Source organism: Anomaloglossus baeobatrachus, chromosome 8 (genome assembly GCF_048569485.1).
Source record: "Anomaloglossus baeobatrachus isolate aAnoBae1 chromosome 8, aAnoBae1.hap1, whole genome shotgun sequence".
NCBI lineage: Eukaryota > Metazoa > Chordata > Amphibia > Anura > Aromobatidae > Anomaloglossus > Anomaloglossus baeobatrachus.
Window position 1 is genome coordinate 40220659 of NC_134360.1, and position 25174 is coordinate 40245832.

The 25174-nt window shown below is 47.0% G+C and overlaps 1 protein-coding gene across 1 annotated transcript in view; it reads left to right on the plus strand.

The window, feature by feature from the left end:
- Positions 1–25174, plus strand: part of COL7A1 (collagen type VII alpha 1 chain) — a 193444-nt gene that overhangs the window by 14041 nt on the left and 154229 nt on the right. Inside the window, exons 10-12 of the mRNA XM_075322059.1 lie at positions 12620–12769; positions 15484–15603; positions 23073–23219. Of these exons, the coding sequence (XP_075178174.1) occupies positions 12620–12769; positions 15484–15603; positions 23073–23219 (417 nt within the window). The remainder of the gene's footprint in view (positions 1–12619; positions 12770–15483; positions 15604–23072; positions 23220–25174) is intronic.

The window sequence follows — 25174 nt, forward strand, 5'->3', positions numbered from 1 at the left end:
AAAAGATGGCACTGCTTGGAGATGAGGCCACCATAGAAGATAAGAGGGAGGCCATGCGTGGAGCTGAAGAGAAGGAGCGCAGGATGGAGGAGATGGCATTGCTGGATAAGCAGCTCGCTGTGGAAGCCGCGAGAGGTTCCAGACAGACTGTAACCCCAGCACCCATCATGAGGGAACTTCCCAGAGTGTCCCGCAAAGACTTCAAGCAGTTTAATGAGGCTGCTGGTGACATTGAGGGCTTCTTCCAGGACTTTGAGCATCAGTGTCGATTAATGGAAGTCCCAGAAAGGGAGCGCGTCCGGCATCTGGTTGGGCTCTTAGAGGGTGGAGCTGCTGCAGCCTATAGAGCTATGGACCCTCGGTGGAACTGTGAGTATGCGGATATTAAACAGACTATTCTAGAACATTATGCTGTAACGCCAGACACTTACAGGACTCAGTTCCGTACTCTAGCATGTGATGAGGAAGTGTCCTTCAAGATGTATGCCCACAAACTCAAACATCTGTGGCATCGTTGGTTGGAGGCAGAGGAGGCCTTAACCTTGGAGACCGTCCTCCAGGTCCTCCTAAAAGAGCAGTTTTACTTCAAGTGCCCCGCTGAGATCCGGGAATGGGTGCGTGAAAGGAGACCAGCCACTGTGGAGGAAGCTGCAGCTCTAGCTGATGAGGCTCTCACCATCAAGCCTCAATGGAAAAAACTACTACCCAGTGAGAAAAAAAAACACCAACCCCCCAACGCTGGTGGCCCCTGGTCCTTCTGGCCCCAATGTTCACCATCACCCTAGACCGTCAACTCATGGGGACCTTCGTGTGACTGTGCCTCGCATTACTCATGCTCCACCTTTGGGAATACGACGCGGAGGAAGAATCCCAGAGCGCAGATGTTATGGATGTGGGCAGCCTGGGCACATGCAATTCCAATGTCCAGGTGTTCGTAGACAGAACAGCTACAGACCGCCTTTGCCTGTTCATTACCTACAGACACCTTCACCAGGAGAAGAGCTGGATTCTGTGCCTGATGACTTGCCAAGTGACTCAGATATCCTGGCTCCCCTACCCGGAGTCTATGGGGTGCGAGCTCCAGCCACCTGTTCTTCTGATCTTCAGGACAAACATCTACAGGAGGTCGTGCTGGATGGCCAAAAAGTTGTTGGCTTCCGTGACACTGGGGCTTTCCTCACCATAGCCGATCCCCGAGTAATTCAACCACAAGCAATTCAAAAGGGACCAGGAATTGCCATTGAACTGGCAGGAGGTACCCAGAGATATATTCCAAGAGCGAGTGTGACCCTGGATTATGGCTTTGGGGCAAAACAATGTGTGGTCGGTGTGATGAGCGGCCTTCCTGCAGACGTTCTTCTAGGAAATGATGTGGGGAATCTTCATTGCCACTTTGTCGGTGCGGTAACCAGAAGTCAAGCCAAGAGAGCAGCCCATGTGGACGTGTACAACCCATCCATGGAACTGAGGCCACCAGAACTGCCATTACAGCCGTACTGTGGCCAAGCCTCTTACCGACCTGACCAAGAAAACAATGCCCCGGCTGGTGATCTGGACTCCAGCCTGTGATGAGGCTTTTAACCGGCTGAAGGATGCTTTGATCTGCGATCCTGTCCTGGCTGCTCCAGACTACAAGAGGAGATTCATTGTGCAAACGGATGCCTCTGCTTATGGACTGGGAGCTGTCCTCAGCCAGGTGAATGCAGCTGGGGACGAGCACCCCATCGCCTATCTCAGCCGGAAACTGCTGGACCGAGAAGTGGCCTATGCAACTGTTGAGAAGGAATGTCTGGCTGTAGTGTGGGCCCTTAAGAAACTACGGCCGTATCTGTATGGACGGGAATTCACTGTGGTTACTGATCACAATCCCTTCACCTGGCTGAACAGAGTCTCTGGGGACAATGGACGCTTACTGCGATGGAGCCTGGCTCTGCAGCCCTATAACTTTACCATACAATATAGAAGGGGCAGCCAACACCAAAATGCAGATGGACTGTCCAGGCAAGAGGAGCCTTGAGTCCTGTCAGCCATGCCTGCGTGTACTTAACCAGCGACCTGTAGAGGTCCCTAGTACGTACACAAGTTGGGAGGGGAAGGAATTGTCATGATGTATTTTACCTTCTCACTGTATTTGCTGTAATACTATGTCAGGATGTGATGTCACTTTCCTTTGGTTGTACTTACTGAACACTTTGAAATGTCTTGGGATGTAAGTAACCATACCTTCCCCCCATCTCCTGTGTCTCTGGGCCCATAATGCAATTATCTCTTGTCCACACAGCCAGGGGAACTTCTCATTGTTTCGTAAGCAGTGGATAACGCCAACTAAACAAACCTGTAGACATCTCGGAGCCAACCTTCTAGAATCTTCTAGTGGGCCCAACCATTGCATAGACCCCTACCCTTGAGGGGCGGGCCCACGAGCTCAAACAATTCACTCCTGTTTCTAAATGCAGTTGGGAGTTGAGTTTTTGAAGAGGAAGGGAGCGAGATCTGAATCTGCGGACAGACCTCGCCGTCCAGTGGATTGTGTGGGATTTCTGGGACTCTGAAAAGGACTATTACGTTGTGATCTGGCACTTTGGATTATCGGGAGGTGCCCCCGAATCTGTTTTATTTGGACTTGTCGTGTGCTGTTCCTGTATTCCTGTTAGTAAACCTGTTGGATCATCCTCGGCCTGTTGTCTCTCTTTGCTCTGATGTACACCCCGTCACAATAACTACTATAATACTGCCTCTATGTACAAGAATATAACTACTATAATACTGCCCCTATGTACAATAATATAACTACTATAATACTGACTCCTATGTACAAGAATATAACTACTATAATTCTGCCCCCTATGTACAATAATATAACTACTCAGGGCCGTATTTGCCATTAGGCACTTGAGGGCACGTGCCTAGGGCGGCGCCTTCCAGGGGGGCGGCGCCCAAACCAAAATTTAAAAAAAAAAAAAAATTTTTTTTTTAAATCTTCCTCCCTCCCTCTTCCAAACTCTTTATTAAATCCGGGGCCTTTTTGGAGGAGGGAGGGAGCGCACAGTCATTTATAGTCGCGTCTATAACACGCGACTATAAATGACACTGTGAGCGTGCCGGCACTTACTTCCGGGGTCAGAGGAGCTGTAATCAGCTCCCCGCCCCGACGTGCTGCCGTGCGCTCACTGTGCAGAGGTCACAGGAGCGTGAGGCCGCGCAGAGGAGGACGGGAGCCGCCGCCGCCGGAGATGGAGCCGCCGCCGGAGATGGAGCCGCCGCCGGAGATGGAGCCGCCGCCAGAGATGGAGCCGCCGCCGGAGATGGAGCCGCCGAGCAAGATGTCAGATGCCGCCGCCGCCACCGCCACCGCCACCGCCACCGCCACCGCCACCGTGGAGAACGGGAGATGCAGCCTGGAGCAGGTAAGCGCTTTACAGCCGAAGACAGCGCCGAACAAGCAACCCGGGGGGGGGCGCAACATGGAGGATGGGGGGATGGAACATGATATGGGGGCGCAACATGGAGGATGGGGGGGATGGAACATGATATGGGGGCGCAACATGGAGGATGGGGGGGATGGAACATGATATGGGGGCGCAACATGGAGGATGGGGGGATGGAACATGATATGGGGGCGCAACATGGAGGATGGGGGGGATGGAACATGATATGGGGGCGCAACATGGAGGATGGGGGGGGATGGAACATGATATGGGGGCGCAACATGGAGGATGGGGGGATGGAACATGATATGGGGGCGCAACATGGAGGATGGGGGGGATGGAACATGATATGGGGGCGCAACATGGAGGATGGGGGGGATGGAACATGATATGGGGGCGCAACATGGAGGATGGGGGGATGGAACATGATATGGGGGCGCAACATGGAGGATGGGGGGATGGAACATGATATGGGGGCGCAACATGGAGGCTGGGGGGGGATGGAACATGATATGGGGGCGCAACATGGAGGATGGGGGGGATGGAACATGATATGGGGGCGCAACATGGAGGATGGGGGATGGAACATGATATGGGGGCGCAACATGAAGGATGGGGGGATGGAACATGATATGGGGGCGCAACATGAAGGATGGGGGGATGGAACATGATATGGGGGCGCAACATGGAGGATGGGGGATGGAACATGATATGGGGGCGCAACATGGAGGATGGGGGGATGGAACATGATATGGGGGCGCAACATGAAGGATGGGGGGATGGAACATGATATGGGGGCGCAACATGGAGGATGGGGGGATGGAACATGATATGGGGGCGCAACATGGAGGATGGGGGGATGGAACATGATATGGGGGCGCAACATGGAGGATGGGGGGATGGAACATGATATGGGGGCGCAACATGGAGGATGGGGGGATGGAACATGATATGGGGGCGCAACATGGAGGATGGGGGGGGATGCAGCATGATATGGGGGTGCAACATGGAGGATGGGGGGGGATGCAGCATGATGTGGGGGCGCAACATGGAGGATGGGGGGGATGCAGCATGATGTGGGGGTGCAACATGGAGGATGGGGGGGATGCCGCATGATGTGGGGGTGCAACATGGAGGCTGGGGGGGATGCCGCATGATATGGGGGCGCAACATGGGGGATGGAACATGATGTGGGGGCGCAGCGTGGAGGATGGGGGGGATGCCGCATGATGTGGGGGCGCAACATGGAGGATGTGGGGGCGCAACATGGAGGATGGGGGGGATGAAGCATGATGTGGGGGCGCAACATGGAGGATGAAGCATGATGTGGGGCGCAACATGGAGGATGGGGGGATGAAGCATGATGTGGGGGCGCAGCATGGAGGATGGGGGGGATGAAGCATGATGTGGGGGCGCAGCATGGAGGATGGGGGCGATGAAGCATGATGTGGGGGCGCAGCATGGAGGATGGGGGGGATGAAGCATGATGTGGGGGCGCAACATGGAGGATGGGGGGGATGAAGCATGATGTGGGGGCGCAACATGGAGGATGTGGGGGCGCAACATGGGGATGGAGCATGATGTGGGGGTGCAGCATGGGGGATGGAGCAGAATGGGAAAATGAGGGAGGGTGGTGGACAGTATAGCAAATGGGAGTTACAGTATGGAGAATGAGAGGCATGGTATGGAATATGGGGTAGCATGGGGGGGGGAGCATGGTATGGAGAATGAGAGGCATGGTATGGAGAATGGGGTAGCAAGGGGGGAGGCATGGTATGGAGAATGGGAAAGCATGGGGGGTACTCTGTATGGAAGGGGAACCATGGTGGGCTTGGTATGGAGGGGGCTTGATATGGAGACGGGGCAGCATGGGGAGCGCTCAGTTAGGAGCCTGGAAGGGCTGGGTATACATAATGCGAAGCATAAGGTTTATTATAGAGGGGGGACATCATGAGGGGGGCAGTGAAGTGGGGGATGCATGGAGAGGTGGGGACAGTGGAGGTCATAGTTCATAAGTGAGGAAGGTCTGGAGGGTATAATTCAGTGGGGAGGACAGTGGGGTTTTCATGTGAGGGGGCAGTGTAGTGGAAATGTTATAGGAGAGAATGTGGAGGCTGTATACTGTAAGTGACGCGGTGTGTGGTCATTCTTTGTGCTGTGAGCTCAGTGATGGGCAGTTATTTATTCTTGGGCACAGCCTTGGGCTTACTTCGGGTGGTTACTCTTTAGTGAGAATTATGAGTCTGTCACCAGGTTTTTGCCACCTAATCTGAGAGCAGCATAATGTAGGGGCAGAGATCCTGATTCCAGTGTTGTCACTTACTGGGCTGCTTAATGTAGTTTTGATAACATCACTGTTTAATCAGCAGTAGTTATCATTACAGGACTACTTGGTGTGCTGCAGGTAGTCCAGCATATTCATGAGCTCTGTATAACTGCGAGATCTGCAGCAGAGAAAACGACAGCAAACAGCTCAGTAAGTGACACATCGCTGGAATCAGGGGCTCTGTCTCTACATTATGCTGCTCTCAGATGGGGGAGCAAAACCTGGTGACAGATTCCCTATACGGGCACCATTGCAGTGTGTGCTGCAGCAGACCAGACAAGAGGGGAGTCTTGGGAGACGCAGGACAATGTGTTGCTAAGAGCGATGACATTTTACTTTTACTCCCAAAATGCCAATTAATCTGCAGACACATTTATACAGGGGACGTCGCTCTGGCATGTACAGTTTTACCTTAATATTATATATATGCAAACTGTTCTGTCCCCCCTGGTGCGGCCGATGTCTTGGTGCAGATGTGCACCGTCCTATTTGCATATTAAAGACAGTCCCTCGTCCTTAGGTGAGTCAGTGCTGTCTAAAATCACTTAGCATTTCTGCATGTGTCCTGACACTGGAGGAGCAGAGTAGCACTCCAAGTGTCAGTGTGGGTGCGCCTGCAATGTGACTGCAGTGTCCGCGTGGGTGCGCCTGCAATGTGACTGCAGTGTCCGCGTGGGTGCGCCTGCAATGTGACTGCAGTGTCCGCGTGGGTGCGCCTGCAATGTGACTGCAGTGTCCGCGTGGGTGCGCCAGCAATGTGACTGCAGTGTCCGCGTGGGTGCGCCTGCAATGTGACTGCAGTGTCTGCGTGGGTGTGCATGCAATGTGACTGCAGTGTCTGCGTGGGTGCGCCTGCAATGTGACTGCAGTGTCTGCGTGGGTGCGCCTGCAATGTGACTGCAGTGTCTGCGTGGGTGTGCCTGCAATGTGACTGCAGTGTCCGCGTGGGTGCGCCTGCAATGTGACTGCAGTGTCCGCGTGGGTGCGCCTGCAATGTGACTGCAGTGTCCGCGTGGGTGCGCCTGCAATGTGACTGCAGTGGGTGCGCCTGCAATGTGACTGCAGTGTCCGCGTGGGTGCGCCTGCAATGTGACTGCAGTGGGTGCGCCTGCAGTGTGACTGCAGTGTCCGCGTGGGTGCGCCTGCAATGTGACTGCAGTGTCCGCGTGGGTGTGCATGCAATGTGATGCAGGCACGTTCTGACACCTGGTTGCTGCCTGTATTTGACTGCTGATTCAATGAGGAAGGTTGTTGAAGTGAGCAGACAGCACATCACAGCGCCGTGTCCCCCTCCTCACTGTGCTCCTCCTGTGTTGGATGCACACATGCACTGACGCTTGGAGTGTGCCGCTGTGCTCCTCCTGTGTTGGAGGCACACATGCACTGACGCTTGGCGTGTGCCGCTGTGCTCCTCCTGTGTTGTGTGCACACCCGCACTGACGCTTGGAGTGTGCCGCAGTGTTGGGTGCGGTGCAGCAGGAGATCTGGTGTTACGGTGCTCACTCTCACCAATGGATCACTATTAAGACAAAGGCCTGGCTAGTATTTTCCTATATTCGGTGGTATCGGTGCACCCAGGCTTAGGCCGCGCAGAAATGTCCTCATTTTCATATCAAATGTGGCTTTTTCAGTGAACATTAAAGGGAACCTGTTACACCCTTTTTCAATTCTAAACTGCCCCCCCCTCTTGTTAGTGATGCAACGTAAGTGATGCACATTTTCTGACTAACAAGACAATGGAGCAGTTTAATATTAAAGGTCGTGACCAGTTCCTTTTAAGCTGAACTCTATGGGTGGGTTTATTTCTCCACAGATCATGTCCCCCATATAAATATTTCTGCAGTCTAGGTGTCATTTTGGGGTGACAGATTCCCTTTAAGTCAGCTTAAAAATCATCTCACCTGACGAATGAAAGTTTTGCTCGTGCATCGGGTGATGGACACTGTTTAGATAAATCAGTTTCCCATCTTTGGCTGCAGTGTGAATGCTGCTTTTAAAGGGGTTTTCTCACATTGGGATCTTACCCTCTATCCTTGGGATGGGGAATAACTTTCCAATCGCTGGGGGTCCGACTACCGTGGCCCCGAGTGTTTCCCAGAACCAGAACATGCAGACAGAATGGATTCCGGGAGTAAAATTTCATAGTCCTGTCTCCTGAGCTGTGCACTTAAAAGGTCTTTTGAGCAATTGGTTGGGGTCTAAAGTCCCACCCCATGATGCCCCTTCTCCCTACTGAGCCCACCTCTGCCCTACTAATCTCCTCAGAATTAATGGACCTAAACCTATAAGATCTCGTCCAAAAGTTAAGTCTACTGCCTGGGACTAATCAGTATTGTGGTTCTTATATGGTCCACAGTCTAATGATGTCTGGTAACAACTACCAGCATCTCCTTACCATTGTTAAGGACATACTGAGAGTTGTACGTTAATGCAATACATAGATGTATATGGGTCTAACCTGACACTGCACTTGATTGCTGTGTGAAGTTGGCATTGTATTCATGTACTGATGGTGGTTTTGGCGATGTATTGTCTTCAGGGTGTGTTTGGTGATGTTATTGTGTTTAGGGTGGTTTTGGTGATATTACTGTATTGACAGTAGTTCTGTTGATGTATTACTGTACTAACTGTGGTTTTGGTTACGTATTATAGTATGTAGTGTGGTTTTAGTTATGTATTACTGTACTGATGGTGGTTCTGGTGATAGTCATGTGGCTGTTGTAATCTTTACCTTATCAGTCTTGATCCTAAAACATAGGGTCAGCGTGCTGGACTAAAAATACAGCTATCTGCATGTCTGTCAGCCGAATAAGTAATAGACTAAAGCCCCCATACACTATAGTCTGATTTTTAGGCCGGCAGCTATCTTGCTCGGCTCTCCAATATACAGGAGCACTCATTCTGCCAAGTGTTTCTGTGTTCTTTATTAGAGCCGCTGTTGGACATCTCCGACAGCAGCTTATCATTTAGAGGATAATAGGATCTACACTCCGTAATTGGACATGCTGGATCCTTATTCCCCTGACAATCAGAATTGAGAGCCCCTGTTCACATTGGGCTATCAGCAGAACCTGTCAATATTGGCGGGTTTAGACAACTTTAGGTTAATGTGTATGGAGGTCTTAACTACTATCTGAAGGCTCTGGGCTCTATCAGGGAATGTGCACACGTCTTGTAGATGTCTGTGAACCCCCGGAATTATTCAGACAGAAAACACTTTAGGACAGTCATCATTTTATCCTGAAGCAAATATTTATTTTTTTTTGCTGTGGCTTCTTGGTTGTTTTTTCCAACATCTTTTAGCTACTGGATTTTACTTATTTTTTTAAATGAAGTAGTAAGCGGCATCCAAGCAGCAGGCGCCATATAATGGACCGGTCACAACTAGTATCCAAGCAGAAGCCGCCATATAATGGCCGGTCACAACTAGTAAGCGGCATCCAAGCAGCAGGCGCCATATAATGGACCGGTCACAACTAGTAAGCGGCATCCAAGCAGAAGCAGCTATATAATGGCCGGTCACAACTAGTAAGCGGCATCCAAGCAGCAGGCGCCATATAATGGCCGGTCACAACTAGTAAGAGGCATCCAAGCAGCAGGCGCCATATAATGGCCGGTCACAACTAGTAACCAGCATCCAAGCAGCAGGCGCCATATAATGGCCGGTCACAACTAGTAAGCGGCATCCAAGCAGCAGGCGCCATATAATGGACCGGTCACAACTAGTAAGCGGCATCCAAGCAGAAGCCGCCATATAATGGACCGGTCACAACTAGTAAGCGGCATCCAAGCAGCAGGCGCCATATAAAGGACCGGTCACTTTCAGCCGCTTCATGTCTGAGGAAACCTGACGCGCTTAAAAAAACTCCAAAGACTGAACATATGAACAGCAAGTCGTTTTACATTGCAGTGTATGAGTTCATTTCTTTAATATTTAGAGTTTGGGTTTTTTGGGCGGGTTATAGGGCGGATCTGTCTGGAAAAAAAAAAAAAAGCTGTGTGCATATAACCGTAATCTGACTGATCAGAAGGGGGCGCCACCACTGACAGTGCCTAGGGCAGCAAAAACCCCAAATACGGCCCTGTAACTACTATAATACTGCCTCTATGTACAAGAATATAACTACTATAATACTGCCCCTATGTACAATAATATAACTACTATAATACTGACTCCTATGTACAAGAATATAACTACTATAATTCTGCCCCCTATGTACAATAATATAACTACTATAATACTGCCTCTATGTACAAGAATATAACTACTATAATTCTGCCCCCTATGTACAAGAATATAACTACTATAATACTGACTCCTATGTACAAGAATATAACTACTATAATACTGCCCCCTATGTACAAGAATATAACTACTATAATAATGCCCCCTATGTACAAGAATATAACTACTATAATACTGCCCCCTATGTACAAGAATATAACTACTATAATACTGCTCCTATGTACAAGAATATAACTACTATAATACTGCTCCGATGTACAAGAATATAACTACTATAATACTGCTCTTATGTACAAGAATATAACTACTATAATACTGCTCCGATGTACAAGAATATAACTACTATAATACTGCCCCCTATGTACAAAAATATAACTACTATAATACTGCCCGTATGTACAAGAATATAACTACTATAAAGACCAAAAGTATACATAATAAAACCAGGGAGGAAATGAAGAGTGCAGAAAAAGGGGGTTGATTACAAAATTCCCGAGGTCTAAGTAAGGAGGATAGGGTATATAAAAAAATTATTTGTCTCAGTGGCAGTATTGCACCATGCCCAGTGTGTATACTTTACTGAGATTAGTATCAAGATAAAATTGATAATATTATATCACAGAACGAGGGCAAAAAAAGTTTTGAAAATGTATATGACTTATAGGGGATATCACAAAAAGGTAAAAAGGGATGGAAAGTTATAATGAGGCACTGAAGCCTGTGATATTTGTCCACGGCCACTAGGGGGCACTCTCAGTACATGCAACAATTTTAGAATCAGTATATAGAAAGATCCATCTTACCCATATAGTCCTGCCTCAGGGAATGTAAACAACCACGGCCCCCATGCGCGTTTCGCATTGTGCTTCCTCGGGGGCTACCATTATTTTCCAGCGTTGCCTTAACTGTCCCGGACGTGTAGGTCACTAGAGCTTCATAGGAGCTGCTGAATCCTCTTCCATCCTCCATGACGACATCATACAGCTGGTGGATGTTAGAGACCTTGCGCTCCCCCATTTTCCGTTTGAGGAGGCCCCACAGATGCTCCATAGGGTTTAGGTCTGGAGATACTTGGCCGGGCCAGCACCTTTAACCTCCGTTTCTTTAGCAAGACAGTGGTCGTCTTGAAGTTGTTTGGGGTCGTTATCATGTTGGAATATGAAGGGAGGGGATCATGCTCTACTTCTGTATGTCACAGGACATGTTGGCATTCATGGTTCCCTCAATGAACTGTAGCTCCTCACAGCTAGCAGCACTCATACAGTCCCAAACATGACACTCCACCACCATGCCTGACTGTAGGCAAGACACACTTGTCTTTGTACTCCTTGATTGCCGTCACACATGCTTGACACCATCTGAACCAAATAAGTTTATCTTGGTCTCATCAGACCCCAGAACAGTTCCAGTAATCCATGTCCTTAGTCTGCTTGTTTTCAGCAAACTATTTGCCGGCTTCCTTCTGGGATGACAGCCATGCAGACCAATGTGGTGCAGTGTGCAGCATATGGTCTGAGCACTGACAGGCAGACCCCCCACCCCTATAACCTCTGACAGCACTCATACATCTATTTTGAAAAGATGACCTCTGGATATGATGCTGAGTATATGCACTCAACTCCTCTGGGCGACTATGGCGAGGCCTGTTCTGAGTAAATCCTGTTTTGTTATACCGCTGTATGGTCTTGGCCACTGTTCTGCAGCTCAGTATCAGGGTGTTGGCAATCTTCTTATAGCCTCGGCCATCTTTATGTAGAGCAACAATTCTCTTTTTCAGATCCTCAAAGAATTCTTTGCCATGAGGAGCCATGTTGAGCTTCCAGTGACCAGTATGAGAGAGTGTGTGAGAGATAACACCAAATGTAACACACTGATCCCCATTCACACCTGAGACCTTGTAATGCTTATAAGGCACATGACACTAAAATTAAAGTGTCAGATCTTCAGTGTTGTCCCATGAAAAGATGTAATAAAATATTTACAAAAATGTGAGAGGTGTGGACAGAAAAAGTAAAAAAAAGTTATGGTTCTTGGAAGAACAGGAGGAAAAAAATGGAAGTTAAAAAAAATGAAAGATTGCCCGGTGTGTAAGGGGTTACGTTACCCCCTGCCATCAGCAGAGGAGCGATGGACACTCATCACGTCCAGTATATACAGGGTGACATAATGATGTGTCGCATACTCGCTATATAACATCCTCACCGCGTCTATGTAGATGCCAGATTCTTTATGGCGGCTTTCTTTGACGTGTTGTGTCAAATCAGATTTCCGCAGATATTTGTAATTTATCGTGCGAGGTTTTGACATTTGTGTCTTTGTTTGGGCTTCTTAAAGAATTTTCGGGATTTTAAAAGTTTAATATTAAAAGCTCCCGGTGCAGCTGGATGTGCTCCAGCCTCATCCCCGGACGTACCTGTACATGTCTGCTTCTGACGCTTGCAGTCTTGTGTCGCTCTTCGGTCCACGCCCTGTTGAGTATCTGCAGCAATTAGTGAACTCTCTGCCCCAGGGCTCATACGGTGCACGGTCTCATGACTCACCAGGAGATGATGGATTGTAATATTCAAATATGACAAGTGTGGGGGAATATCACTCTCATCATGCTATTTCTATTTACAGGAGATGCAAGGACGGGTGAAAAGACCCTTAGTGGAAGCGCCTTGTCCGATAGCCTTAGTGACCTCAGACCCGATACTGAGTATATTCTTGTGCTCTATCCCCAGTACCAGCGGCAGACTGGTACACCGCTCACCATTACTGGCCGAACGCGTAAGTATACGACATTGCACTCACTGCTGAAGACAAGGCCCGCAACCGCTACCTTTCTTAATGTTAAATGTATGGCATTATTATTTATATATTGTTTTGTCATATCATCTATACACTGTATAGCATTATTATTGACATAGTATAACAATATTATTTATACACTGTATAACAGTATTATTTATACATTATATGGCGGTATTATTTATATATTCTATAACAGTATTATTTATACATTATATTGCTGCATTATTTATACATTGTATAACAGTATTATTTATATATTATATTGCGGTATTATTTATACATTATATAACAGTATTGTTTATACATTATATTGCAGTATTATTTATACATTGTATAACTATTATTTATGCATTATATTGCAGTATTATTTATACCTTATATAACGGTACTGTTTATACTTTATATTGCGGTATTATTTATACATTGTATAACAGTATTCTTTTTATATTATATTGCGGTATTATTTATACATTATATAACAGTATTGTTTATACATTATATTGCTGTATTATTTATACATTGTATAACAGTATTATTTATACATTATATAACAGTATTGTTTATATATTATATAACAGTATTATTTGTGCATTGTATAAAGGTACTATTTATATACTGTATACTACTATTACTTATACATTATGTATCAGTATTATTTATACAATGTATGGTAGTATTTTTTATGGTTTATATAGCAAAATTATGTATACATTATATAAAAGTATATTATATGGTGGTATTATTTATATACTGTATAACACTATTATTTATACATTGTATAGAAAAAATATTTATATATTGTATAGTGGCACTATTTAAATACTGTATAGTACCATTACGTATACATTATATAACAGTATTATTTATACAATGTATGGGGATATTATTTATAATTTATATAGCAGAATTATTTCTACATTGTATAAAAGTATTATTTATACATTATATTGCGGTATTATTTATACATTATATAACAGTATTGTTTATACATAATATTGCGGTATTATTTATACATTATATAACATGGTATATGGTAGTATTTTTTATAGTTTATATAGCAAAAGTATGTATACATTGTATAAAAGTATTACTTATACATTATATGGTGGTATTATTTATATACTGTATAACACTATTATTTATACATTGTATGGAAAAAATATTTATACATTGTATGTGTAACACGGATCTGATCCTTGCAGTCCGTGTACCACCCGTGATGCCGGAGAAAAACGGACATGTCTACGTGTGGAGCACATGGGCACACGTATGCTCCACACGTACACACGGTCCATGGCAAAACTCGCACGTGTGCGCAGACCCATTGATTTTAATGGGTCTACGTGTGCCCGTGTCTCTGGCACTTGAGGAAACATACCAAACACGTATCGGAGACACGGACGTGTGAAGGAGGCCTAACAGAAATATTTACACATTTATAGTGGTATTATTTATGCATTGTAAAACAGTATTATTTGTATACTGTATGGCGGTATTATTTATATATTATATAACAGCAGGATTTATACTTTTTTTAGTAATATCATTATATCTTGTATAACAGTATTATTTACACATTATATGGTGGTATTATTTATATACTGTATAACAGTAATATTCATACGTTGTATAGTGGTATTATTTACGGTATATCTTGTATAACAGTATTATTGATATACTGATTGGTGAAATTATTTATACATTACATATCAGCAAGATGTATACATTTTGTAGTGATATCATTATACCTTGTACAACAGTATTATTTATACCTTGTATAACAGTATTACTTATACGTTGTATTGTAGTATTATTTCAACATTTTATAGCAAATTTATTTATACTCTGTACTTCTGTATTTTTTCTAATAAGTATAACCATATTTAGACATTGTGTAGTAGTGCAGTATAGCAGTATTATTTATACCTTGTATAACACTATTACTTATACATTGTATTGTAGTATTATTTCAACATTTTATAGCAAATTTATTTATACTCTGTTCTTCAGTATATTTTCTAATAAGTATAACCATATTTAGACATTGCGTAGCAGTGCAGTATAGCAGTATTATTTATATATTGTGCAGTAGTATAATATAGCAGTATTATTTATTGATCCATTGTATAGTAGTGTAGTATAGCCTTGTTATATATATTTTGTATAGTAGTAATATATCTACACGGCATAGTATTATTTATAAATTGTATAATATTGTTATTACTTTGTGTACATTGATGATGTATGATCACTCTGAATTTATTGAAGCAGTGTATGGTCATATTTTGCTTAGGCATTGTGTGCGGTGTTATTTAGGCACTTTTCAGTATGATATTTTTGCAGTTTGTGGTGCTGTCAACCCTGTACATTTTTTCTTAATAGGACACTGTGTAAAATTGTTGGGTTACGGGTAGCATACTGCATACTGCATAACTAGCCAATGTATATAGTGTTTGACAGTACAAGATACGGGGTGAAGATCTCAGTACCAAAGGCAAAGCATTGGCGTCATCTTAAGTAAGGGCTGCCCAACTGAATCGTTACTTGTATCATAAGATACACATTTTGTGACTATCATTGTGAGCATTAAATGTTATTTTACTGGAAATACGTATATGTTCTCTGCATTAATTCTAAATTTGGTCCCCAAAAATTAAAAAATACATGACATTATCACATCTCATCCACAGAACGTATAGAAGGAGTTACTGGCCTGAACATCAGAGATGTCACCTCTCAAAGCATGGCAGCAACATGGGGGGCGATCAGAGGAGCTACTGGCTACCGGATCTCCTGGGTGTCTCAGTCAGGTAAGGAACACCTGTCATACTGTATATGCCTTCTATTGAGATGTCACCCAGCTTTCCTAAAGTCCTGAATGGCAAATCTTTGAGATATATATCTTGGTCTCTCTCCCTCAAAAGTCAGCATTCTGGAGGCTGGTCTGTATTTTTAAGAAATTATGTGCTGGAAGTACATGTACACGATGCCACGTGGGGCTGACAAGACACGTTAGTCTTGGCCAGGGCATCTGGAAACATGCATAGAGGTACTGTGATGACTGTGACAAGGTGGCGCTAGACACTACTTGTATGCAGTACTCACCCTGACGAAGCCTTGGACAGCCGAAACGGCCGTCGGGTGACGCAGGTCACGGTGTGCTCCAAGGTTCTTTCCTCCCAGGTATGCCAGTATCTATTACATGCAGATAGTTGTGGCTTAGTTGTATGCTTTTTTACTTTGTGATTGCTAACTGCTGTATACCTCGTTCAGGCTTATATCCTCCTGACATCTGATCTATATGCACCTTTTCCTGGTTGGTAAATTGTATCGCTCCATCTGCTCATTGAACCATTGAACCAGTGGGACGGTACTTGTGTATTTATATGTATACATGTTCAATCATTTAACCTGATTGACAATAGTTACCATATTCATTACCTTGGACCTCCTGCTACCTGCAGTCTCACTTGTAATTGTGCCGCCATTCACCTTTCCTGGTTTCAATAAAGATATCACTTGCACAATTAGGCGTTGTGGTTGCGTTTTTCCTCTTTCTGTGCATATTTATTAGCGACCTGTCCGGGTCCTATATCTCACCATGTATTTGAATTATTTAATTTACTAGATACCAACTTGTTAATCATGGTGCGGCTGTGGTCCTCATTTATCATTGTATGCAGTAAAGGAGAGATAAGGCCCATTTACACACAACGATATCGCTAACGAGATGTCGTCGGGGTAACGGAATTCGTGACGCACATCCGGCGTCGTTAGCGACGTCATTGCGTGTAACAGCTCCGAGCGAGTGTTAACGATCAAAAATACTCACCTAATCGTTGATCGTTGACACGTCGTTCATTTTCAAAATCTCGTTGATCGTTGAGGACGCAGGTTGTTCGTCGTTCCTGAGGCAGCACACACCGCTACGTGTGACACCTCGGGAATGATGAACAACAGCGTACCTGCGCCCTCCGGCAACGAGGTGGACGTGTCGTTAATGCGGCTGGTCTCCGCCCATCCGCTTCTATTGGTCGGCCGCTGTGTGACAGCGCACAAACCGACCCCTTAACAAAGAGGTTGTTCGCCGCCGACAGTGACGTCGCTAGGAAGGTAAGTATGTGTGACGGGTGGTAGCGATATTGTGCGCCACGGGCAGCGTTTTTTTTCACGCAGAAATGACGGGGGTGGGTACGCTCGCTAGTGATATTGTAGCGTGTAAATGGGCCTATAGTCAGACAGGCCGAGATCATAAACCAGGAGGGCATGACAGTACATGGGGGGGGGGACAGACAGAGGCGAGGTCAAGATACAAGCTGAAGATCAGGGTTCTAGGAGATGAGTTCAGCTATTCCCCATAGTTTATGTGAGTTACAGAGGAGACAGTTATGTTATATATTTGACCAAAAAGCACATCTCAATCATTATCAAAGTTATTCAAAGAAACCACTCCATTTTAGCATATGAAACCAGAAAAGGCAGGAGTTTTTATAAGGCAAAAATGATAAATTTATTTATTGATGCAAAAATCACACACGTTTAAAAGCATGTGATGTGCGACGCGAAACGCGCGTTGGTTGGGTCTTCTTGATTTGTGGGACGCAGTTGCGACGCTCTTTTAACAATGGGTGAGCATTTGACTTAAGGCTTGATTTACTCTTACAGTTTTTTGTACTCTATTCATGAGGGCCTGATGTATATACCCATGTCTGTGATAAACTTATGAGCGTGCTTCTCTGCCCCACTTATCTTTGGGTGTTTCCCCTCTATAGCACTACTTTTACCTGTATGTTCTATTAATACATGCTTTTAACCGTGTGTGATTTTTGCATCAATAAATAAATTTCTCATTTTTGCCTTATAAAAACTCCTGTCTTTTCTGGTTACAGAGGAGGCAGTGATGGCTTTGGGCTGCACAGATTGGCCTCATGGGCTGCATGTGGCCCCCGGCAGATATTGGGCACCGCTGCTCTATGGTGACAGACTGTAATCCAAACCCTGTGCAGTCTGACCCTGCGGTCCTAATGGCTTCCATCTGTTACCTTTATTTTTGCTCATATACAGTATACTTGGTAGGAGTAGGCGACCGATGGAAGAGACTATGCCTGAAGAATCTGACTACACAGACTTTCATGTAGTCTGTTACCATGGAGATGCATAGATCTAAATAGAAGCTGAATATATAGGAGATTTTTCATTATAGATTATTGGGAAGCAAATCATAATTGGTGGTGATGTTTACATAATGGGTTGGGTGAATTAGTTGCAATATGTGATGCCAAATAATGTAGCATTATAACAGTGCACTTGGCCCTGAACTTGCCCCTTTCCTTTGACTTTTCCTGGAGGCATGTATTAATGGTTGTTTGAGGCTTGACTCCCCCTAGAAGGAGTCTGGGGAGACGTCCTCCTCTAGATTCATCCTCAACAGATGATAACAAAGGAAATGTGACTTGTTTCTTCATCATAAGCTCCTGATCCTCACCACTCATTAGTAAGGAACAGGAATGTGCTTGGTGCCTTTGATAGGAGCGAGGTAGAGGCTTGCACCTCCCAGAGCCCACGATCGTGCCAGCAATTGTCTGCTTGGCTCACTGAGGAGTTGGAAGGAATTATTGGAAGCCATTCAAAGGTAGAGTTAAAGAATAGTAAGACAATAAGAGAATGGCATGAAAGAACAGGGCACCGGCCGTCCTCACACAACCCCGTGACGCACCTCTGCTACATAGTCAGACTCGCCCCATTATATGCATTAGCCCGTAAAAGCTATATGGCTCTAGTTACATTTGATTATGACTTGAATGCGAGTTATCTGTGATTGACGAGTTGCATAAATATTTTTGTCAAAGAATTGCTGTCGCCCGTCTGATGTAATTAATCAGACTTGTATTGCGGCCAGAGTGGCCGTGTGATATCTGGATAGCACACAGACAGCATAAGCTGGTATACGTACCTGTCTCTGGTGCTGCTGGTACTTCCGTGGTGAGTGTGTGACGCCCCTGGACTATCAGGTCGTCACAGGGTATTGTACAATCTGCCCTCCCGTGCAATATCCACCTCCTTCTTGGTTATGGGTCCCCAACTACATGGTGTTGCCTACATCAGCTAATTAAAATCCTAGGTACACTCTGTACCACACCCACCAGACACACCAGTGGACGGCCTGAGTTGAATAGGCTCGCCCACTTGGGGGGTTGGTTAAGGGGAGGTCAGGAGTGTCAGGAGTAGTGGTAGTAAGAGCAGAGGGGAGAAGGAGTTTGGAAATGAAGGAGAGAGGAGGTCAGGAGCTGGGCTCCTAAGAAGCCATCTAGGTAGCAGATGGTGGTCTGGGCCTAGAGGAGTTGGACCCCCGGTCGCAGGGGATCGTGGCAAGGGGCACGGAACTGTTGAGGAGGACAACCGGCGGCCTTGCACCATCACCGAGCTGGGACCAGGGCACAACAGGGTACATGGACCCTAAGTCAGGGAGTAGCTTCAGGCAACCTGACAATTTACCCGACGAGAACGGAGCCTTCAAGATCCGCTCTCCACGTGCTCCAAAATCGGGGTACTAGCGCAACGAGGGAGATAGGACTTTCCACCAAAACGGTCCAGAAAATCCCAAGGGTGAACCCTGAGAGCAAGCTCCCACAGTTAGTAAGAAGTAAACTTAGTGCCAGAAGGCAGGTCACGGATCACCAGGCAGCACCATTGGGGACGGGACCCGAACTAGCTCCCCTCAGCGGCAGAGATATCCAGAACTTTGGTTTATCCAGTTATCGTGTCAGCTTAATGGACTGAGTACGAAAGTGACCCCCTTCGCACCCAACGGCACTCCCCGAACACCATCACCGAGTCCCGGGGCATCCCCCCTACCTGTGGAGGGTTCTAACACCTGGCTGCCCCGCTCCATCACGCCCCGGGTACTCCCAACTGCAGCGGTGGTACTCTACATTACCACATACCACGGGTGGCGTCACAAACTTTAACACAATCCCCTGCAAATACCCCCTTCATTTGAGTGGCCGCACGACCCCCGGGTCTGGACACCCCGCGAGCCACCGCGGATCTGGATCCGAGCAGACCGGCTGCTGGCGCAGGGGTGGCACAAGTGCAGTGAATATGCATGAGCATAATTAGTGGGCTTGGAAGTAGCAGCAGCTCCGGAGACAGGTAAGTATAAGGCTATGTGCCCATGGGACAATGTACCCGCGGATATTTCCGCAGGTTTGTTCACTGCTGCTCCCCGGAATCTGCAGCTATCCATTGCTGCGGTATATCTGTGGAGTTGTTGCGGTAAGCCTGCGGAAACAGTGCCGATTTCGTGCAGAATTCCTGCGGAATTTCCGCCCTCTATCTCCAAAGTGGAGGAGCAGGAATTCTGCAGATATGTCCGCATGAGTAATGGACATGCAGTTACGTGCGACTGTGGGACATCCGCAGCATTTTCCGCAGCCGTACATACCGCAGCATTGATCCAGCACTCCCCAAATCCCATAGGATATCATGGGGAGTGTCTGTACTTGCTAGAAACTGCGGATTTATCTAGAAAATCCAGATAAATCCGCAGGATTTCCACAACAAAATCGACGGGTACATAGCCTAAAAATTCTTTAATTTTTATGTCACCGGTGTTTTCTCCGGTACGTGCCACACTGAGATCACATGGATCACATAAGTGCGTGGTCCATGTGACACCCGTGCTGACGGAGAAAAATGGACATGTTGCCATGTAGAGCACACAGACACTCATGTGCTCCACACGGACTCACAATCCATGTTAAAACATGGATGTGGGCGTATACCCATTGATTTTAATGGATCTACGTGTGTCCATGTCTCCGGTAAGTGTGAAAACTGACGTCACACCTACAGGAGACACGGATGTGTGAAGGAGGCCTTATACAGAGGCCTATACTGTTATGAATATTTGTTAACAGTTGTGTAAATGTAGAGGGGTCTGAGCTCCAGTTATTTAAGGGGGTCTCTGATTATTTTTTTTTTTTACCATTGGATAATAGAGCAGTACTATCAATAAGAAAGTTGTGCTAAGGAGGACTCTAGAAACACTAGTTGTACTACTATGTATGAATTTTTACCATTTAGCTTTTACCAATCAATGGAATTAGTATATTCTTTAAGGATGGTTGTCCAAGGGCATATTTGCCATAGAGATGGCCCGTAGAGCTGCTATGGGGCCCTTGGAGTTAGGGGGCCCGGCCCAGTTTGGGTTCATGCGTTATTATTTGTGATGAGGACAAGTGCAGCAATTCTCTCTCGAATCTCGCATACAATGACACCTGCTCGCCTCATACCTAGAGAGTATTATTATTATAGCGGAATTTATTAAATGGCACTTTACATATGAAAAGGGGTATACAAAATATCGCAAGTCCAATAATCATGAACAATACAAGACAGAGACAGGTATAGGAGAGGAGAGGACCCTGTCCACGAGAGCTCACAGTCTACAGGAGGAGAGAGGACCCTGCCCACAAGGACTCACAGTCTACAGGGGGAGAGAGGACCCTGCCCATGAGGGCTCACAGTCTACAGGTGGAGTAAGGACCCTGCCCACGAGGGCTCACAGTTTACAGGTGGAGCGAGGACCCTGCCCATGAGGGCTCACAGTCTACAGGTGGAGCGAGGGCTCACAGTCTACAGGGGGAGAGAGGACCCTGCCCACGAGGGCTCACAGTCTACAGGGAGAAAGAGGACCCTGCCCACGAGGGCTCACAATCTACAAGGGGAGAGAGGACCCTGCCCACGAGGGCTCACAGTCTACAGGGAGAAAGAGGACCCTGCCCACGAGGGCTCACAATCTACAAGGGGAGAGAGGACCCTGCCCACGAGGGATCACAGTCTACAGGTGGAGCGAGGGCTCACAGTCTACAGGGGGAGAGAGGACCCTGCCCACGAGGGCTCACAGTCTACAGGGAGAAAGAGGACCCTGCCCACGAGGGCTCACAATCTACAAGGGGAGAGAGGACCCTGTCCACGAGGGCTCACAGTCTACAGGAGGAGAGAGGACCCTGCCCACGAGGGCTCATAGTCTACAGGGGAAGAGAGGACCCTGCCCACGAGGGCTCACAGTCTACAGGAGGAGAGAGGACCCTGCCCACGAGGGCTCACAGTCTACGGGGGGAGAGAGGACTCTGCCCACAAGGGCTCACAGTCTACAGGAGGAGGAGAGAAGACCCTGCTGCCCACGAGGGCTTACAATCTACAGGGGGAGAGAGGACCCTACCCACGAGGGCTCACAGTCAACAATATCCTAGTAGAGATAAGTGGACCCGTGGAAGTTCGGGTTCTGCGGGTTCAGCCGGACTTTAGATAAAGTTCTGTTCTGGACCCAGATTTGATAGAAACTTCATTGGAAGTCACTGATTGACAGCTCGTCTCTCCCCGCCGACATACAGCCAGCCATAAACAGAACACTTCTAGGGGAGAAAGGATGTTTTTTTTTCCCTCATTCTCTCTTTTTTGTACACACTACATCCGATAACACTGATTTTACACCATTAAAACACTGCAAACGGCTCGCACTGGGCCGAGCACCAAGCGTACCTAAGCACTGAGTGTACCCAAGCACTGAGCGTACCTGAGCACTGAGCGTACTCGAGCACAGTGATGCTCGCACGAATGGTTAGCATACGTAAAGCTGAGTCGGTACGAACACAGAATTTTAGAGGAGTTCAGGCCCGCTCCTCTCTGTATCCTCGTCCTACTGTCACTCATCTTTTCAAACATTTGGTACAATGTATCAGTGTCAGCTCCAGGATGAAAAACAGATAGATGCAGGCTGCTGTTTTAGGCTATGTGCGTCCGTTGCAGCTTTGGTGTAGACATTTTTTTTGCATCAAATCTGCACCTTTTGTCATGTACCATGCGTTTTTTTTTTTTAATGAAGTCAATGGGTGGAAAGGCAAACCCCCCCCCACCCAAAAAAAAAACAAAAAAACAAAAATTGACATGCTGCAGATTATTTTCTGCACCAAATCTGCAAGGAAAAAAAGAAGCACAGGATTCTCAATGGCTTTGCTGGCATAAGGGTAGACATGCAGATTTAGGACATAATCTGAATAAAAGACACACTGCCTTAAGATTCCGAACAGTTGATTATTTTGATACATTGTATCAAACCAAAGCTGTACCAAGATGACTAGCTCCGGATTAGTAACACCATTGCAGGGATCTTGAAAAAAGTAAGACATTGAAATATAGACTATATTAGCAAGATGAATAACTTTTCATATAGGTGACAAATCTTCAGAGATTTAACAATTTTTTTTCTCTGCAGGAGATGACACCAAAGATTTTGATGTGGGTCCAACCGTTACTACTTATGCCATCCAGAACCTCCAGCCCAGCACTGAATACACCATCTCCGTCAGCCCACTCTTTGGAGCTGTAGAAGGACCGGCTGTGTCCACCAGGGTGAAAACAGGTAGAAAAGATTCATATAAAATGTAACATTATTAAAGGGAACCGGTCACCAGGTTTTGTCCTTATGAGCTGCTGCCACTACCAGTAAGCCCTTATATACAGTGTTCCAGAATGCTGTATATAAGAGCTCAGGCCGTGCTGTAGAACATAAAAAAAGTCTTTATTATATTCAACAAGGGGGCGGTCCGGTCCGATGAGTGTTGCTGGTCTTGGTCCGGCGCCGTCCTCTTGCCCAGCCCCGTGTGCATGACGCGTCCTACGTCATTCACAGAGAGGCTGCCATTGCATTCCTGCGCAGGCGCACTTTGATCTGTCTGGTTTAGGGCAGATCAAAGTACTGTAATGCGCATGCGCGGGCAGTCTTTCTGTGACGCCCTTGCAAAACCAGGAGTCACACAGTTCAGGCCCCCGCACAACACCGCTCCCACACAGGGTTAAATCAGCCGACAAAACCCTAGTCACCCCCCCAGGGAAGGACAGGCACACCAGTGGGCGGGACCAGGCGGAAGGAAAACGCCCACCTAGGGGGTCTAGAGAGCCCGGGGCGGGAAAATCAACAGTTCAAGTCTGAAGTTGAGTTGGAGTAGGAGACAAGTTTTGGAGTTGAAGCTGACAGGTGTCAGGGTCGGAGCCCTGACACATTGGCTAGGTGGCAGACGGTGGTCACCGCCAGCAGGAGACGGGAAGACGGCTCGGCAGATCCGAGGTGGACCGGGGCAGGGTTGTAGCCCGCCGGTACCGACACCGGAGAACCGACCCGGAAACCGTGAACACCAGGGGGTACTCGGACCCTGAAGCCAGGACCGGCACCGACGGTTTGGCTGATTAACCGATTGAGGGCAGGATTACAGGTCCTGTCCCAACCTAAGTCCCAAAAAGTAGACAACGACCCACAGAGAGGGATAGGGCATCCGCCAGGGCCCGGTAGATCCCACGGGTCAGCGTCTGACGGGCACGGCTCCCAACCAGAGGACCGGGAGCAGACTCCTGCGTTACACACCGGCAAGTCTACACAACCAAACACAAAGTGCCGAGGAAAGGGGCAGTGACCATCAACCCGGGTGTGGGACCAGATACACCCGTCTGCGGCAGCCGGCCACCATCACCTTGGTTTACCAAAAGACTTGTGTGATTGATTCAACAGTGAGTAACTTTCCCGGCCTGACCGGGTGCGCCGGCCCCTGCCGTTATCATCCCCTGCACAGAGACATTGGGCTCCGTGGCATCCATCCCTGCCCACGGAGGGGTTAACATCCAGCTGCCAGCCCCACAACAGCAGCGGTGGTGCTACATCTCACCACACACCGTGGGTGGCGTCACAGACAGTTTTCAACAACCCCCGTACAAATACGTCCCCCTTTTATTCGGAGTGTCCGCGCGACCCCCCGGGTCCGGTAGGGTCCCTCGAGCCATACCGTAGATCCGGATCCGAGCAGCACGGCTGCTGGCACGGGGGCGGCACATTTCAACGTTTCTCGCGCCTGCGCATGACAGTACTTTGATCTAGCCTCTACTGACTGCTACACTACAGTTTTCTCCACCTGCACATATCATTCTTCTCTTACAGATTCCGGGATTGTTCAGGTGCTGAGGACATTTGCTGACAGTCCGACCTCCATCCAGGTAACATGGAATCTAATCCCTGAAGCTACAGGCTACCGGCTGGAGTGGAAACGAGGGAGGGGTAGGTACAGAACAGTGGGGGTCAGATAGAAAGCCCAAAGAACAAAACAGGTGATATACTCCAACTGTGGATATTTTACAGGGGTCACAAAAAATCCACAGATTGTCAACCTACCAACGACCGTCAACAAGTATGACATCACTGGTCTACGGCCGGGAACAGAATATCGCATCACCCTATTCACCCTGTACGATGGCAAGGAAATCGCAACGCCAGCGACCACTTCTGAGACAGGAAAGAGCCGCCCTGATACTATCTGTCTATATATCTAT